This window comes from Colletotrichum orchidophilum, assembly GCF_001831195.1.
Source record: "Colletotrichum orchidophilum strain IMI 309357 chromosome Unknown Scaffold_50.1, whole genome shotgun sequence".
Classification (NCBI taxonomy): domain Eukaryota; kingdom Fungi; phylum Ascomycota; class Sordariomycetes; order Glomerellales; family Glomerellaceae; genus Colletotrichum; species Colletotrichum orchidophilum.
The window spans coordinates 63,106-80,895 of NW_019173006.1; the positions used below are offsets into that span (position 1 = coordinate 63,106).

At 49.5% G+C, this 17,790-nt stretch overlaps 5 protein-coding genes across 5 annotated transcripts; 1 reads left to right on the plus strand and 4 right to left on the minus strand.

The window, feature by feature from the left end:
- Positions 1–1,954: 1,954 nt before the first annotated feature.
- Positions 1,955–9,737, minus strand: CORC01_06593 (polyketide synthase/peptide synthetase; the record flags this gene model as incomplete). Its single annotated transcript, XM_022618233.1, has 11 exons — positions 1,955–2,377; positions 2,434–3,388; positions 3,578–4,235; positions 4,515–4,817; positions 4,933–5,752; positions 5,837–6,570; positions 6,686–6,849; positions 6,928–7,374; positions 7,681–7,861; positions 7,979–9,220; positions 9,326–9,737. 11 exons carry the CDS (start codon positions 9,735–9,737, stop codon positions 1,955–1,957), a joined length of 6,339 nt encoding a protein of 2,112 aa, XP_022475231.1.
- A 1,192-nt stretch (positions 9,738–10,929) lies between these two features.
- CORC01_06594 (uncharacterized protein) lies at positions 10,930–11,064 on the minus strand (the record flags this gene model as incomplete). The annotated part of the gene is made up of 1 exon (XM_022618234.1): positions 10,930–11,064. One exon carries the CDS (start codon positions 11,062–11,064, stop codon positions 10,930–10,932), a length of 135 nt encoding a protein of 44 aa, XP_022475232.1.
- A 1,049-nt stretch (positions 11,065–12,113) lies between these two features.
- On the minus strand, positions 12,114–12,817 carry CORC01_06595 (cytochrome P450 ClCP1; the record flags this gene model as incomplete). The annotated part of the gene is made up of 3 exons (XM_022618235.1): positions 12,114–12,227; positions 12,317–12,631; positions 12,698–12,817. The coding sequence occupies 3 exons, from the start codon at positions 12,815–12,817 to the stop codon at positions 12,114–12,116; spliced, it is 549 nt and encodes a 182-aa protein (XP_022475233.1).
- Positions 12,818–13,084: 267 nt separating this feature from the next.
- CORC01_06596 (uncharacterized protein) lies at positions 13,085–13,378 on the minus strand (the record flags this gene model as incomplete). Its single annotated transcript, XM_022618236.1, has 1 exon — positions 13,085–13,378. The coding sequence occupies one exon, from the start codon at positions 13,376–13,378 to the stop codon at positions 13,085–13,087; it is 294 nt and encodes a 97-aa protein (XP_022475234.1).
- Positions 13,379–14,504: 1,126 nt separating this feature from the next.
- CORC01_06597 (alcohol dehydrogenase GroES-like domain-containing protein) lies at positions 14,505–15,370 on the plus strand (the record flags this gene model as incomplete). The annotated part of the gene is made up of 2 exons (XM_022618237.1): positions 14,505–14,896; positions 14,992–15,370. The coding sequence occupies 2 exons, from the start codon at positions 14,505–14,507 to the stop codon at positions 15,368–15,370; spliced, it is 771 nt and encodes a 256-aa protein (XP_022475235.1).
- Between the last annotated feature and the right edge of the window lie 2,420 nt (positions 15,371–17,790).

Consider the following 17,790-nt stretch of genomic DNA (forward strand, 5'->3'; position numbering starts at 1 on the left):
TGCCTCCTGCACACACGCATGTGCTGACGCCATGCTGCACTCGATGAAATAAGGGTCTTCTTAGGAGCCCATGACGGAGTTGGTGATTACACTGTCGATGTCGGGGACCCGAATCATAATCGGTGCTGGTGGTGCGGGCCTCTGGCTGACGTTCTCTGGGCCGTCAAGATGCGCTCTATTCTCTCCTGCTTCATTCCTTTTCTCAGGTTCATGGCCGGACTAGACAGTTCTTAGCGCGTGGATTGGTGAGTACCATTATCAAGGGCAATATCAAGAGACGTTGGAATGTGACATTACTTTGTTTGATTCTATGATGCGTGACAAGACATCGAGATAAACTCAGTAAGACGCAGGCGCACCACCTACCGCAAGGAAGACCATTGCCGAAAATGACTAATTTCTATACTTTCAATTTTATCGCCGTCACGTATTGAACAATCGTCTTGGAAGAGCTTAAGAATCGTCTGAAAGGGTGGGGAAAGTGCCTTATTATGAGTTAATACCATTCCGGAATTGCCCCATATAAAAGGCGATGCAGGTTACGAGTACCGCTTAGCACAACTCAAAGTAAGCCATTCATATTAATTGAGGTTACGCCTCGAGCGATTTCTGGGAGGAACAGAACACGTAAACAGCCGCTAGAGAAAAGTAAAGATGAGCTTTATAGTACGCCATATTGGTTCCCATCGTTCAATGCACCGGCGGCTGACCTTAATGCTCTGAGCTCGCCTACCCATCACCCAGTGTCCAACCAGCATGCCAAAGGTAGGCACGGACAAAGGTGGAATTTATTCTCTAAGCGCAGCGCAAATTTAGATATGCTCGGAAAGGGGCATGCAAGGGCCATGAAAGACAAGAGGTGATTCTTCCATTTCCCATTGTGCGCAAGACACTCCTGTCTAGCCTTTCTAAATATCACTGGCACAGATTTTATCGCTGCGGCTCCAGAAGCTCCAAATACCTTTTAAGGTAGGAGCAGCTTCGCGAGTATGAATCTTCGAGTGGTATGTAAAGTCGATTGTTCTCGAGATGGCTCTCCTATAATAAAGTAATTAAGATCGCCGCTACTTAAGATATGCACCGGTCCAAACCACGAAGTAGCTAACTTCTGAGAAACTGTGACAGTGCCAGCAGACGCAGTAGCGTGATGACTGGATTATCTTCAGTAATAGAATTCGCACCGCGCCCAGTCAAGAACTCGAATGCATCCTCACGATTATAACCAAGAGCCAAATGAAATATAGCTTCACCACCTGGATCTGTCCCTCAATCTATTTGTGTCGTTGTCGAGAGACAGAGCTTGAAGATGGTAAGCGCGTCGTAGGCTGCTTGTATGGGCGCCCATTCGCTTTCGTTGTGTGGCTGAATGCTTCATAGGCGATTGAGTACGCAACGGCTACGTTGTGGTCGTGATATGCCAATGTATCCAAATATGAATTCGTCGCTACGCTTGCCTACTAGACTTCAGATATAAGCAGCCACAGACGCAAAAAGTTTCTCGATTACGTTTAGCTGACTATTACCTTCCACTGCCGCGTGCAGATATGTTTAGTGTTTTGTATTATGCTATACGGAACAACGGTAGAAATAGCCTTGTGGAAGGTTCTGCGCCGCTTTCTCTTATGCCCAAGCTGCGGTGAAAGCCTCAAGTTCGACTGGCTCTCCCAGTTCTGCTAGGGTGGTACGTTCAATACCCGGTCGTATCTTTTATTTTAGAGCGAACCTCGCTTCTATTTTACATTTTTAAAGAATAATCGATCTCTTTTACTTGTGTCGATGCTTATATTGTGATCTTACTACAGAGTACTAATGAGGTAGTTATTTAAGTTAAGTGAAATGTAGTTTAAATTGAAGATCTTCATTGATATTACTTTTTGAAGAATTTAACATCGTGGACACAGGAACCTAGACTGTACAATCTTATATAGATTAAGACGAAAGGATAGAGCATACCCTAGGCTGACTTTGCCTGTGCCTGACCACGTCGTCGAGCCCGTTGAGAATTAGGAAAAGTAGTCGCACCGGGATGATTAATTGATTCAATCAAAGCTGCAACGGCGGGATGCAAACCCGCTGCAATAGCCTTCCTGGTCCAATCTCCCATCAGAAGCATCTCATAGTCCTCGCCATTATCAGGCAACCGGTCCAGGGGCAGTACAAAATCACCAACATTGTTAGTATAGGTAACTTTGCGTTGAGACGGCTCATCGTCTTCCACTAAGGGGCGGATGATATCCGCGCAGATGGACCAGACGTAGACGAAATTGAAAGCGCCACGCGTGTGCTCGACCTGAGGGACAGCCTTGATGCGGTGCGCGTAGCGTAGGAGCGAGTTGACCCAGTCAAACTCGGCCTCGGCCGTTTCGTCGTCCGTGTCCTCTCGGAGGATAGTTGACGGACGATGGATGAAAAACGGTAGCCCGTACATCTCACTCGCGCGTTCCAACATGCATTCGCTGGCCCATTTCCCGCACCCGTAGCCGTGGGCACCGTCCGGAGCTGGGCGGGGCCGGCGCCAGCCCTCGCTACCGAGGACTCGGGGAAGTCAAATGGATCGGTTCGCCCTTGGCCTTCGAACAGGGCTATGCCGGCTGATGAGACGTAAAGGAACGGAATTCCACGCGGCAGACACAGGCGTAAGAGTTGATACGTGGACCCGACGTTGGCATCGCGGACAGAATGGTAATACTTGAAATGCGACGTGTCGGAGCCGTCATGGATCACCGCCTCTACTTCATCGAAAATGGCGTCTACAGCCTGTTGAGAGAGCCCTAGAAGGGGTTGTCGCAAGTCTCCCTCATAATAGCCCAGTCGTCCGCTGGGTGGTGGTAGTTTTCTGGTCTCCAGTCGTTCGGTCAGCCTCCGCACGGCCACACATATGATCTTGCTCGCCGGTAACGTCTCGAGTAGCGTGTCGAGTAAGTGATGCCCTAGCAGTCCAGTGCTGCCAGTAACGAGAATCCCCTTGGGTGAATTGCTGCGCGGCGTGCTGGAAGTGAGCTGAGTCGAATTGTCTGGCGGGCAAGACTCTGCTTCCCAATCAATATTGTCCATGGTGGTCTTGTCGGGTTTAGAACCATCCATCGACCTGTCATTGATAACCGTCAATGATCCAGTTGAGACAGAACCAGCCGTTCCAGTTTCCTCTGGTGCAGCTTGACTGCTTTGGCTGCTGGAATCTACCACGCTGTCCTTTGGTTGGTTCTCCTTCTCACCTTGTGTTACCCTTGGAATTGGCTCTTCCGGGATGCTTTCAGCTGCAAACTCGACCAAATGCATCATACCCTGATTGCCCATGATTTTCAATACAGGGATGCCGACCTGGAAATTCTTAAGAAACCAAGTTCGGATGTCCACCGATATAAGAGAATCGAACCCAAGTTCCTGACTGCGAGCGGACAACAACTCATCATCTAATGCCGATGTCAAGAGAACTTTGCTCAGCTGAGCGACGCAACATTCTCAATAAAATTCAGTGTTTTCTTCAAAGGCTACATAGTTGCAGAGGGGGAAAAAGAAAAAGGCTCAGCTGATCGACAGACCACGAGATAGAAGACATACCTTTTATAACCTTGACAACATCCTGTCGGGAACGACATCCTTGACGTTGATTTGGATAGTCGTCGCTGCTGTCTGTTCTTTTGTGTCCCTGTTGCTAGCGGTCTTATGGAAGACAAAATGTGAGAATTTGGGATGGGAGAACCATTTCGGAGTTGCAGTCGACTTTGGCACAATGTCGAGGAGCCCCGTTGATATCTCCGGCCCATCAGGAGAGTCCAGATTGCCGGTTTCTACCGCTTCCGCAAACATCTGGTGGAGGTCTTCCTCCGATAGCGGCATTATGGCTACTTTGTGCACTGTGGCACGGAGCGTGCTATCCCTCTGCCTCTGGAGGTAGCCAGCGCCGATGATAGCTCCTACGTTGGCAACGGACGATGCCAGGCCACGCTTCCTTCGATTAGAAGCGATGCCGCATAGGCCCAAGTAAGCCGCCCCGTAGTTAGCCTGCCCCGTATTTCCAAAAATATACGTGATGGATGAAAGGAGGACGAAGAAGTCGAGGTTGTTATCGTGGAAGATTCGATCAAGGTTCTCACTTCCTAAGACTTTCGGATAGATGACATCTGGTAGTTGCTCAAACGTCATGTTTGCAATTGAGACATCTCTCAACACCATTGCCCCGTTCAAAACCCCGACTATTTGCGGCAAAGCTATAATAATCTGTTGGGGAACGACTTTAAGAGATTTTTCGTTTGTTACGTCATTAAAATGAGCGTTAGTGTGATTTTGAGGAAATATATTATCATCTCTGCATACTTACTATGACATGAGCTTGATAGTAACTCTATTACGTTCGTGATCTTCTACCTAAGCACGGTCGATCTTCGGGTTCCTGCTGGTGATGATAAGATACTTACTTCCCCTCTCGATCATCTAGTCGTAAATCGAGATGCCCCACGGACCAGACATCCCACATACCTAATAGGTCTTGTCGCTTTTGAAAAGGGGCTTACTGTCGAGTCTGGTGACCCAAGCTGGCAACGATATCGCACTCGTCCAATTAATAATCGTCATAGGATCATCTGGCCAGCTGTTGCAACCAAATCTTTCGAGGCTAGCCACTGAAAGCTCGAATTGGGCATCTTGGCTTTGTCTGAGGGTGGAGCCTTTTGCGAAAGCAACAACATTTTTCAGGATCAGGCCGAGAATGCCAGCCGAGGTGACGGTGCAATCAACAGCATGTGAGCCAAAGAGAGTCTCGGCAGTTTCTCTGCGGCAGTGCAACGGAAGACTGGAGAGGACAAAGCGCTCGTTCTCTGCCAGAGAGAGAGGCAAAGCAAGCTATGCTGTCGGGAAAGATTTCTTTGAGTTGTGAACGACTCAGGTATGGTGCCAATGCGACATGATCCGGTCCTATGCGCCATGAAGCACCTTCAGGGTGATCATTTGTGCGTAGCACGCTTATGTTCTTGGCAAGAGCCTGTGCATCGATAGCTTGCGAGATGAGGTTTGGGAAGTTGTGAACCGCTGCTCGATGTCTAGCAACGAGAGGATCAAGAATCGCGAGAGCGACAAGCTGAGAAGCGGAATTACCGAGGAAGGCAATGGCATCTTGGAAGTCCGCCAAGTTGTAGGGTGCAGTCGAGGTCTTGGGAATGATTAAGCGTGACGTCACGGAGGAAGCGAGAGCTAGATGATGAGCGCCCCACGAGTCCACACCTAGAATTATTAGGAATTGATGTCCGATAGGTGTTCTGATAGTGGACAAGACGCTATGGGTGACTCGCAACTCCACCATTGTTGTGTCTTTCCCCTGCTTGAAAGCATCATAAAGTTCAAACCTCGACAGTTGTCTGACAGGGGAGCCACCATAGGGGTCTGGCTGTAATTCAACAACCGACTTGTCCATGTCAATCTGGTGGGTGATAGGGTGCTGAGCAGAGTTATAACGATCATTCATGGCACGGATGCCATGCAGCCGGGGCACATGCTGTCGGCCTTCGGCATCCATAATGATCTCGGGTTCAATGGTGGTCACCACTGTACTCCCATCATCAACGTGGGTTTCATGCAAACGAAGGAGGGTTTCGGCTATCATCCGAGGTTCGTAGTTCCCGACATCCGGGATATCCAGAAATTGAAGGCGGAGATCGGGTATCTCCTGCACCGCGGACCGGCCGAACCCCACCGTCATGTTCGACCACGGATTATCTTCCAGTCGACCACGAGTGACCCAAAGGAGAGTTTTCTCCTGTTCAAACATGCCCCTAAAGCCATACCATCAGTCCGGTGTGAGATTTTTGAATATCGGTGCGTCGAGCTCCGTCAAACTCACGACCACGGAACCAGGAGTGACGATATCATAATCGACTTGCTCGAGTGATGTGTATACAATAATCTCATTGGCTTCGTGGTGTAATAGCTCCTCGAGTTGTCGGATCACGGTGCTGACTGAATTCGTCTTACCCCCTACAATTACCAACTTTTCAAGTCCAGACCCGGCAGAAAGCGGTTCGCGAAGAAGCGTGATCCGGTTTTCAATGGCCTGTGACACAAAGAGGATGATGCCCAGGCTCTCTTGATACTCTGGTGGCGAGATTGTATCTATTCCCGAGAAGCCAGTGTTTTTGAGAATGCGTTCCCATTCATCAATGTTGACTAATGGCGTCAAGATACGGCCTTCATCAACTCCAAGCCACCAGCCTGGGAGGGAAGCGAAGATAAAACTATCTCTAGCTAGAAGCAGGCCGTCACTGCTACCCTCAGCGACAACCAGAAGACCGCCGGGCTTCATGAGCCTTCTAAGGTTGTGCATCGTGTTTTCCAGCCTGGTCGTGGCGTGTAAGACAAATGATGCAACCAAGAGGTCGAATGAACCTTCGGAAAACCCTTGTTGAGTAGGACTCTTCTCAGCATCCAAGACCTTGAAATCCATATGCTCTTTCCATTTGGAGAACAAATCACCAGCGTTCTCAAAAAAGCTGGATGATACGTCGGTGTACGTGTATCTGTTGAAACTTTGGTCTATGGCGTTAAGGATATGCTTCGTAGCACTCCCGGTGCCAGCACCTATTGAATGCGAAAAGAACGATCAGTGAGTGCGCAGGAGGAGAAGTGGTGCTACTACCAATCTCTAGGATGTCCACATGCGGATGGCGGTCAGTTATCTGTTTGACAACCTGACCGAGCCATCGGCAAGACTGGAACATGCCGAAACCATCAGCATAGTATTGATCTAACAGGCCCGATGAGCGCAGATGCTCTATCGCCGAAGTCTCCCCGGGAAAGACCTGGGGCATTTTTTCGCCTACAATGAACATAAGCTGCACGTCGGGGTTGTTCGATAGTCTGGCAAGAGTTAACTGTGTTAGATGTGAACGGATTTCGGGGGGTGAGGTGTAGAACGGTGAAATATTTGTCACATACCCTTTGATGTCGAGCTCCTTCTTAATCACAGCAGCAGTGTCATGAATCCAGTCTAGCTTGCCGTATTTGTGAGTACCCGCACGGAGCGATGCTGTCATGTGTCGAGCATAGGCAAGATAGTAGCGGAGGTATCCGTCGGACCTCACTGGTGAGTCCTCCGGGACTTCCTCGTCAAATTTTCTGAGGTAGTAAGCCGCAATCCGACTCAGCGCCCACGTCAGGTCATTATCTTGTTGCGTGACAGGAAAGTCCTTTGCTGCGATAGTCCCGTCAGGCTTGCTCAGAACCCAATGCAGCCTATAGAACACATTCCTATCTTCGTTGATGGCGCCGGCAAAAGGAACGAAGCTGATGCCATCTGCTTGGATAGCTGCAGATTGACGGCCTTCGCTATAGATTCTCACGTGGCCCGAAAAACCAAGACCTTGTTTTGACCGGTCTTCTCGTCTACAAAACAAGTCTGTTTCGAGCTGGGGCCTTTGAGACGTGCATAGGGCGGGGTTCAATCTAGGCGTTCTGATTCCTGTTGGTAGGTGCAATGTGCGTAATTGGCAATCTCCTGGGTAGCTATAGGCGAGCATAACCGATTGGAATGCGGCATCTAATTCTGCAGGATGAGCGAGTAGTGACTCGGGATCTTCAGCCGGTGCTTTGGTTAAACTGCAACATGCTTTGCCTAGCTTCCTTCTGAGCGTTTCCAGGGAACGGAACCGACCGGAGAAGTTATATCCCAGACTTGTCATGAAATCGTACAGTCGCCATGGCTCAACGTCTATCAGATGGGTCGGTGTTGCTTCACGTTTGGGAAGCAGGTCGAGCAATGGAGTTCCTAGCAGGACAACTACCTCTGCTTCAGCTGTAAGGGATAAATCTGCATCTTGACCTCCCACGTTGGCTGAGTACGTGAACCTGGCTTCGATCCGGTTGGTCTGAACTGTGGAAATATTTGAAAGTTCTATCAAGACATCAATTTCGGTGTCGCCTGCGTCGAACATGATGGCTTGATGAATCCTAAAATTGCGCAGTTCTATAAGCCGAATTGGCTACTCACTGTTTGCCAGAGAGCGGGCAGCTTCAAACACGGTAAAGGCGTATCCAGCGGCTGGAAAAACGACTTGGTTCTGGAGCTTATGGCCCTCCAACCAATCTATCTCATTGGGCTTCAAAACGTTCTTCCACCACAGGTTATGAGGCGCACTGTCTGGGCTGACATGTCCGAGCAGTGAATGGGAGGTTTGCTGTCGTTGGCTTATATGCCTGGATGTTCGAGACTCATGCCAGTACTTAGTCTCGTGCTTCCACTGGTAAGTTGGAAGACCTTTGATGAGATTGAGACGTTCTTTCTTTGTCTCTTTGCCACCCACGGCCGTGTTGTAGGTATCCAAGTCAACTGCTCCAACATCAAGATGAGACCACACAAAGCCAAGACTGGCAGAGACGGATTGGATAGCATCTGCGCCATGAAAGAGCGTTCCGTGGTAAACGATGGACTCTCCTAGCGTTTCGTCGATTGTTTGTGAAGCAGGTCCTTTGAGAGCCGGATGAGCGCCGAATTCGAGGACGGCGCGATACTCTGTGCTCGCGGATAGGGCACTCCCAAGTGCTGCGGAGAACAAGACCGAACTCGTCATATTCTCGGCCCAATACAAGTTACTCAAGACAACATCCGAAGAGCTAACAGGTTGGCCATCGTAGACAATAGAAAACCAACTGCACTGAGACGAATGTGACTGAGTTGTGACGCCTGCCTGCTGCATCGCCTCGACGTACCGGACGACACATGGGAGCATATGTTTGGAATGATACGCTTGATCGACCTTGAGGAGCCGATTGAACTTTTTCTCGTCATCCAAAATGACCTGTAGTTCCTCAATGGCGTCCTTGTCCCCTGAGATGGTTACGCTCGATGACGAGTTGACAGCGGCGATGCTGACACGACCTGCGAATTCTTCCATCTCACTCAGTGCCGTTGCATCCTCAAAAGTGGTTCCGACAGCCAGCATGGAACCCTTGATGGGGCCGTTGGGGCTTGCTGCGTATTGACAATGCAACCCGCGGTAATAGGCAACGCAAATGGCGTCGCGAGCTGAAAGATAGCCAGCGGCATATGCTGCGGCAATTTCGCCAGATGAATGTCCAATGACTGCATCAAACTCCACATGGGCCGCCCGCAAAAGATCAACCAGCATAATTTGAATAGCCGTACACAATGGTTGTGAAATGGCGGCCTCGTGTACGCGAGAAACTCCATCTCCAAAGAGCAGCTCAGACTGGAGCGACCATTTTGGGGCATCTTTGAGTTAAGAGAGATTGTACTCAAGTTTATGTATGATCTGCCTGGCGAACGGGGATTTTTCAATCATTTCAGACCCCATGCCAGCATATTGAGCTCCTTGACCGTTGAAGATTGCGAGTATTATGGACTTTCTTTGCGCCCTGGTACCGAGGGGACTTGCACCATCGTCATTGTCAAGTTTGGCGGTAATCTGAGATCTGAGATCCTCAGATGATGTTGCTGGGAACGAAATCCGGTATTTCAGGGCCGATCGCCTTTGCCGTAGTGTGTAAGAAAAATCCAGGGCAAGGGTCGCCGGATGTTCTTCCAGATACGCAGCATAAGCTAAAAATTTCGCTCGGAGGGAATGCTCGGACGAAGTAGAAAACGGGAAAGGAGTAGATAAACAATTCATAGAGGCCTCGCCAGCTGCGATGTCGGCCGCAAAGTCACGCGAGACGCTGTTCTCGTAGCTTTCCAGGATGGCGTGAGCTATGATATCGTCAGTTTCCCACGCTATGGTAGCCTCGGTCATTTGGAGACTTACCGTTGGTGCCTCCGAAACCGAAACTGTAACACTAGCTCGTTTGGGTTGTCCCGGGGCGACTTGCGGCCACGGTTTGGCTGTTTTTAGGATCTCGAGATTCTTATAGAGCGGTGCTACATCAGGGCTCAGATTATCGAAAAGAAGATTTGGCGGGAGATAGGCATTTTGGAGGGCCAGAGATGCTTTAAGAATAGCTGAAATGCCTGCGGTGCCTTCTGTATGTCCATGTGTCGTCTGTGATAGTTATGTTGGGTTAGACTATCATACAAGATACAGGGATAAGGCAAGGCTTACCTTTATCGATCCGATACCTTTATCGATCCGACATACAACGGCTCCTGAGATCTGTCGGGGGCTTCATTCCCAAAGAAGGACTTGCTGGTGGCCTCGGCTTCGGCAGGATCTCCCGCTGGCGTTCCCCTGCCGTGGGCCTCAAGAACTGAGGACGATGGACTGTAGCATCAAGACCTGCTCTGGCGTGTGTACTCCGAATCAGGTCTGCCTGTGCAGCGGCGCTGGGCATGGTAATGCCAGGAGTAGCGCCATTTTGATTGACTGCGGTCTGCTTGATCAGACACTCAATATGGTCACCATCAGCAAGCGCCTTGCTGAGAAGCTTGAGAACCACTGCTGCCACCCCTTCTCCTCGAGCGTACCCATTAGCATCCCTATCCCACATCTTCCCCACACCGTCAGAGGAAAGCATCTTCAGCTTGCTCTCAAGAATGTAGTTCTCGGGTCCGAGAATGACATTGGAGCCACATACTAGCACCATTGCCGTCTCTCCTGCGCGAAGTGCGTGGACTCCATGATGCATAGCAACGAGACTGGAAGAACACGCCGTATCAATGGTGACAGAAGGGCCGTGCCAGTCAAAGAAGTACGACACTCGGTTGGATAGTATCGCTCTCGATGTTCCCACGGCCGATTATGTGAGAATAGAATTTAGATCTCGAAGATTCATAGCCTCGAAATCACCACACATGACTCCAGCCTACACACTGGTATCACTTCCTTTGAGTCCCTCGATAGTCATGCCACCAGCTTCGATAGCCTCATACACCGTTTCCATGAGGATGCGTTGCTGCGGATCCATAGCTTTCGTCTCCATAGGTTTAATGTTGAAGAATTCTGCATCGAAAGCTCTGACATCTTCCTCCATAAAGTACGAATATTCGCATTACATTGCTATGCCCATGGTATGCTTGGGAATGGTGATAGAATGACTTGGCATTGAAACGACTGCTTTGGATCTCAGAGCGGATGTCTCGTGGATCGCGTAGGAGCTCCCACAGCTTCGAAGGTGAAGTGGCATCACCGGCAAGATGGCAAGCGCTGCCGACGATAGCGATCGGCTCGCCTTGGCCTGCATGGAGATACATGAGGTCTGTATACGGATTTGACACACAATGAGGTCGGAAAATAAAGCTAGAAGCTCTTCGTAAGTCAGAGATAATGATGGATGAGATGTTCTTATAGCTTTTCGACAGGATCCCGAGGACAGAGTAGCTCTATAAGTCTGGAACTGAGTCAAACCCTCAGCAAGTTGTTCCGAGTCTGATGTCTATTATGAAAGTCCATGCCGCTAGAGACGATAGAGTTAAGCGACTGCCCTTGTCCGAACTGCTCGGATCAAGGTCGGGAAACCTTATTGTGGGCTCGGAGACGATTTACAGACGTCTGGACAGATTACGAGGTCCGAGAACCTTGACGATTACGGAGTACTCCGAGATAATTGACTGAGGAAAGGCCACCAGGTCCGAAAGAACAGCGAATGCAACGAACGGAGGCTAATGCTAGCATGAATTTTAGGTAATTCCGCGGAAGGCAAGACGGTGAACTTGGGTTTGTCGTTTTCGAAATCATTAAACGGTAGAGCATTTCATGTTTTTCATGGTGTGCGAAACCTCAACACTATATTGAAGGGACACATGTGTAAATAATTATGGTCCGGTCTAAGCTTTGCTCAACGGCTGTGATGATTACAGTGTGAAGTAGGACCGAATGAACCAAGGAAAATCTGTTTTCATCGTCAAATACTACATTACTATCGACCCAGATCTCCCTGTATCTCTGGCTCGATCTATCTAATGCTAGCGATGGTGCAGAGCCTCCGCACGACTGGCTCTTCTTGACAGGCTGATATATAATGGCGACTTCTCCCAAGAGAGGTAGGATCGTTGTTCAGCGTTCTTCAATATTTATATTGAAGTTGAAAAGTAGGCGGGCAAGAATTAGGCGAAACTCAGCATATGCCAGGCTGCATTCATCAGCTCCGCCCAGGTCGCATCAGTCGTCCAGGTTGACTTACTTCATACCGAGGCAATTACGCGGTCCAACTCCGAATGGGTTGAAACAGTCTCGTCAATCAGATGCGAACTCGGGATCGTTCATCCAACGCTCTGGGATGAATTCATGGGCACGCTTGAAGTTTGCCTCGGTATAGTACATTGCATGATGTGGGATGCCGACCACAATCTGACGATTCAAATTGAAAAGTGGTTAGCAGGGCACATCTTGGATCCCTCCTTGGGACGTGGAAAAATCAAAGCAGCCCTTCCACTCACATTTCCTGGAATATGATCGCCAAGAATGACGTTTCCTTCTGAGGGTGTACTGCGTGGTTGTGTGTTCGTCCCGGGAGGAAAAGTGCGGAGCGACTCCTCCGTCACGGCACATAAATATGGAAGTCCGCCAGCACTGACTAGTGTAATTTCGCCTTCATTCTTGAAGGTTGCTATGATCTCGTCTACGAGTTTGGCCATTACCCTTGGATTTGTCGTGAGTTGGTACACTGCACCACCAAGTAGACTTGCTGTCGTTTCAGAGCCGGCCATGGTAATAAATTCACCGTTATTCTCGAGCTGTTCCCGACCAAGACGCTAAAAAGCCTACTTGTTAGTCCTCTGTTGTAGTTGAATAGCACTACACTAGAGGAGTTCTCGTACCCAATCACCTGTGCCGGTAATGAGGCCCTGGAAGAAATTCGGTCGGGGATCCTTGAGGGCAAGGCGTTTTCCAATTTTCTCTCGAGTCAGTCTCTTGTGCTCGAGGGCCTGTTGTTGCATTTCCGCGGGACAAAAAAGGGCAGGACAAGATGAAGGAGAGGAAAATGATTAAGTGCTATACCCAAAGACATGAACCTAATGTTCGCGAATAAAAGGTCCAAGGGTGTAGAGCTGAATCACGCAAGCATCTGAAGGGCTCGCCCAGAGCTAGGTCGCCTATGGTGTCAAAAGAACAGTACATGACCCAGGCACTGAGATCCACAACTGGTTCTCGAATGTCTGCATACTCACCAAGTCTTTTCATAACTAAATCGATATGTTTCCTTATCATAGGTTCCTGGTGACGCATCGCGACGGACGAGAATCCCTGTGACAGTAGACGGCGGATCCGTGTGTGTTCTTCACGGGGTGCTGTGAGGAGATTCTTGTCCTTTGGGTTACAGAACCATGGAGCTCTGAGATTTTCGGCCCGCCCCTTACGATAGCCCCATATTGGCTCCCAAGCTTCTGGAACAACGTATGGAAGCTCATTAGGACTGATTCGAATGATAGGCCCATATTTATTATGAAGCTCCAAGAGCTTGTAGTGAGATTTTTCCAGAGACGAACATCAAAGTCCATGGAATAATGGAGGCTTTCCAAAGTGCCGGGTCAGGATATTTTCATAATGGATGAAAAAAGATATTGTAGGTAGGGAGCAATAGGAGGTAATACGTAGGAATCTTGTGCGCTGGTCAACACTGAACGTTCCAAAAATGATCCAAGAGACCTACCAGTACGACCAGAATGGAGCCCAGTTCCATTAAAAGTGCTTTGGCTGTTATTGCGACCATCTTTGCAAGATGAAAAGACATGAAGGAGATAACTAAACACTGAATGGGTTGTGGCAATTCACCTATTACAAATGTATGTTGTCGGGCCTAATCAGCTTCAAGCGGTGCCTTTTGGCAACTGAAGTATTGCCAAAAAGTTTTGCTACTGTACGACTGCCGACAGTCGGCATGATGCTTTTTTCATGAAAGCTATCTGTGCGCTTATACTCAGGGGTTCACAGGTAATAAACTCTGAACTCCGAAAGCCTGCTATTCCGGCAAATGCCACTGTCCCTGAATGCTTCCCGGTCCGATAGGGTATGGCTCTGATTGGACGTCACTCCGAGACCTCGGGTGAACACGGATATGCTGTAGTACCAATAAACCTTGAGTTGATTTCAGCTCACATTCCCAGTAATGCCAAAATACACTTTTCGGTCTGGTTGGGACTGCGTCCTAACGCTGTTAGGAACTAGTCAACAATATTGGCTGGTAATATCACGGCATCAACCTATTCGGCGTGGCGAATTCTATAGTAGGATACCGGAACCGAGCTCAGGGCAGCCGCGATCACCGGGATCTCCGAGCCGATTCTTCAGCCGTTGTGGCGCGAGGGCGTGTAGCAGAATGGGTCCTACTGTAGATAATCAGATAGATTGCCCAAGACGTAGCTTGTGGCGCTTGAGCAGATGTGTACACTTATAAAGTGGCAGTACAGACTCCCAGTCTACAACTCCATTTTCAACTCCACAGCACCATTGCCTCAGATGTCCCCTAAAACTCAGACAGCCGTTTTATAATGCGCATCTGCAGCATCAGACGGAGGACTTCCCCTCGTCATTTCTTTTTCAGCGCCCGCAGTAACAGATTTGCCATCACCCCATCACGTTCTCGTGCGTGTCAAGGCAGTGGGCCTCAACCCAGTCGATCACAAGATGATCACGCACTTCTTCATGGACGGCTATCCTACCGGCTGCGACTTTTGTGGCGTCGTGGAATCAGCGGGATCATGCGCTGCTGTCTCGGTGGGTGATCGAGTCTGCGGCGGAGAGTTCCCCTACCATTCAGATAACCAGAGCAACGGCGCGTTCGCGCAGTGGAAAATTGCAGATTCACGCTCAATGCTGGTGATTCCGACTGGATGGAGCGAAACAGAAGGTGCCGCAGTCGGGGGTATCAGTTGGGGCATGGTAGCGATGGCCGCCTCGGATCCAGAAGCTCTTGGTCTCACCGGTACGCCATCGAAGCCCGTAACGAAGCCCGGTTCTATCTTGGTATACGGTGGTGGCACAGTCACTGCTAAAATGGTCATGCAGATATTCAAAATGTAAGCTGGCAACTCCTCGCTGTTCCCTCCCTGGTTTTGGGCGTGTGTCGATCACGAACCGAGGAATACTGATGAGATGCTGCTTTGTGTCCAAGGTCGGGCTACTCCCCTATCGCCGTATGTTCACCTGCTTCTGCACACTTGGCACTGAAATATGGTACTGTTGGGACGGCATCGTATACGTCGGCAAATTGCGTAGAGACAATCTTGTCAATCGCCGGTGGTGTACCTGTTAAGTATGCGCTTGACTGCATCACGGATGCTGATTCAGCCACCATCTGCTTCAGCGCTCTATCGAGAGCGGGGGGTCACTACGTCTTCCTGGAGAGGTTCGACGAGCGCTGGCGAACGCGACGCGCGGTCAAAGTGAAGGAGGTGATGGGCTTCGAAATGCAGGGCATCGATGTCGATCTGGGCGACCCTGTATACTCACGTGCTGCTGATCCAGTCAGAAAAGCAGACTGCGCCAGATGAACGAAGGAGGTACAGTCATTAATCAACTAGGGTTTGCTAAAGCCTCCGCCCATCTGTGAGATGGAGCAGCGCTGGGAAGGAATTTTAGATGGACTGGCTATGTTACAAAGAGGTGAAGTCAAAGGTCAAAAGTTAGTTATTAGGCTTCCTGCTTAATCTGACTAGAATATTTGCGGCAAGCTGATCCTGCTCTGAGTAATTCAATATTTTATGAGGTATCAGCACTTCAGATTCTGTCAGGAGTAAAACTGCGAAGCGCTTTAGGATTCTCGTGTTCAATGAACCTTAGGCAAGTCGCTGGTATTTGTATGTATCTTTTATCCTGACCCAAAGCTTCACAGCGGGCGCTAAGTTTGATCACGGTCCAGGTTTCCCCGAAAAACACAAGGCAAGGAGTAACAGGGATGTTGTTTAGACTCTCGCCGTACAGCTTGCGCGCTGCTAAGAAAATGAGATTTAAGATATCATAAGCTGGAAGGGCGGTGCGAAGCAGTCGACGTCATATTCTCGTCTGCAATCCAGGAATGAATCGAAGGGTGCCCAACAAGCAGCGACGGGTTGATAGCGGGAAAAGGACGCTATCTGGGCCTTGACATAGAATAAGCCTGCGTGATTAAGTTCACGACATTCATTCATATCAGTATCCCAGCAAGTTATCAACCGTGGAGCCACAACACTAGAACAGAGTTACCTGTACCGCAACCTGCCTCACGTGGAGAACCGAGCATGGAGTAAACTGGGAGTCAATGCCTTCTATTCTTGGCTATGACGTTGACTTTCTACATCTAGATCTGCAAAAGTTCCAGGCTCGCGCTTCCAGATGCATTCGTGCTCGAAGCCAAACCGGTCAATGAAACATCAAGGCAAGTCGTAGAAGTTCGATGAAAAAGAGGATGTGGACAATGCACCCATGTAACGTACGATAGCTATCACAGTGCTATGACCCTGCTGGCCAAGACGTGGGAACCAGCCAAACGTTGATACCGATCAGCCATTGAATCCGCAATGGCTCGTATTTAGATTACCTACGCTTGCCCCCCCCCCCCCCCCCCTCACCCCCCACCCCTCGGCCCCCCCCGCCTCCCCGCGCCCCTGCGCCCCCTCTTTCTTTTCCCCCCCTCACCCCCACCGACACAACTGCCTCTGTTTGCACCCCCCCCCCCCCCTGCATGACCCCTCACCCTGCGGCCCGTCCCGGCTGCACGTGCCTCTGTGCACGACTATTGATCTGCTCCCATAACCCCAGATGGCAATTTAGTCTGGATTGCAACCAGCTTCTTCGATGGGATCTACTGAAGAAGACCTTGAAAGTATCCTCAAAGGAATTGTGTTTTATAACCCTTATTGTGAGACCGTCATCATTGTCAAGAAAAGATGGCAACCCAGCCATCACCAATCAGAGACCGTCTTCTTAGCGAAGATAACAACGTCGATGCAATAGCTGAACTTGGCCAGCGCCTCAGAAAGGCTCGCCGGGATCCTTGTACACGCATTGCCAGCACAAATTGTCGCAGTAAAAAGGTGAGTGATTATTACGAATATATCGTCAGACATGGAACCATTAGGTTTCCGTGCAATTTCTTATACGACTGCCCACCCCCTCTTCCATATGGCTGACTTGGTTACAATATTCCATGCTAGTACAAGGAGTTCATCACAGCTAAAGTGCACGGGTGAACAAGAAGGCTGTCAACGTTGTCACTTTAAGGGACATGACTGTTTCTACGATGGCACAGGGTCTCGTTCTTCACCAATGGTCAACATGGAAAGAGTAGCGTCGTCTTCTCAGCGTCCAATATATCCTTCGCCACGAAGCACGTCGCGCGACATTCAAACGGAAAGTTTTAATTTTGCTTCCAGCGAAATGCATTGCCTGAACTTCGAACCTCGAGATTCCTCAACCGGTTCCCAGGCTCTAGATGCTTTACCCATGGAAGGGTTTGACGACTTCTTTTCCAGCTATATGTAGATCCGATTTTGAGGCAAGAGTAAACTACGAGGAGATTCCGTTGAAATACGTCTCGTGCATATTTATAGACATTCAGGAACCAGCAACATCATATTGCAACGATGCGATTGAGATTGATTCTGACCTTGCCACATCTTTCCTGTCAACAAGGCCCAGTTGTACTAGTTACGAGGGTACAGCTCAAAGTACGGGAGATATCTACCACTCTGGATCGGACCGCTCAAGAAATGGCGAGTGCGCGTGTTAGCGGAAAGAGATGCTGACACATGAGGATGTCTGCATCAATGTGCTTTGGAGGATGCGCAAGATCACCAAATCCCAATTGGAGGAAGCCCGAGATAGTGAGATCACTACATCAACGGTTGCTGAAATATTGCAATGCATCAAAAGAACAACGAGGAGCAACGAAGAGCTTCTTGGTTGCCACATTAGCTGCCAAAGCTTCATCATT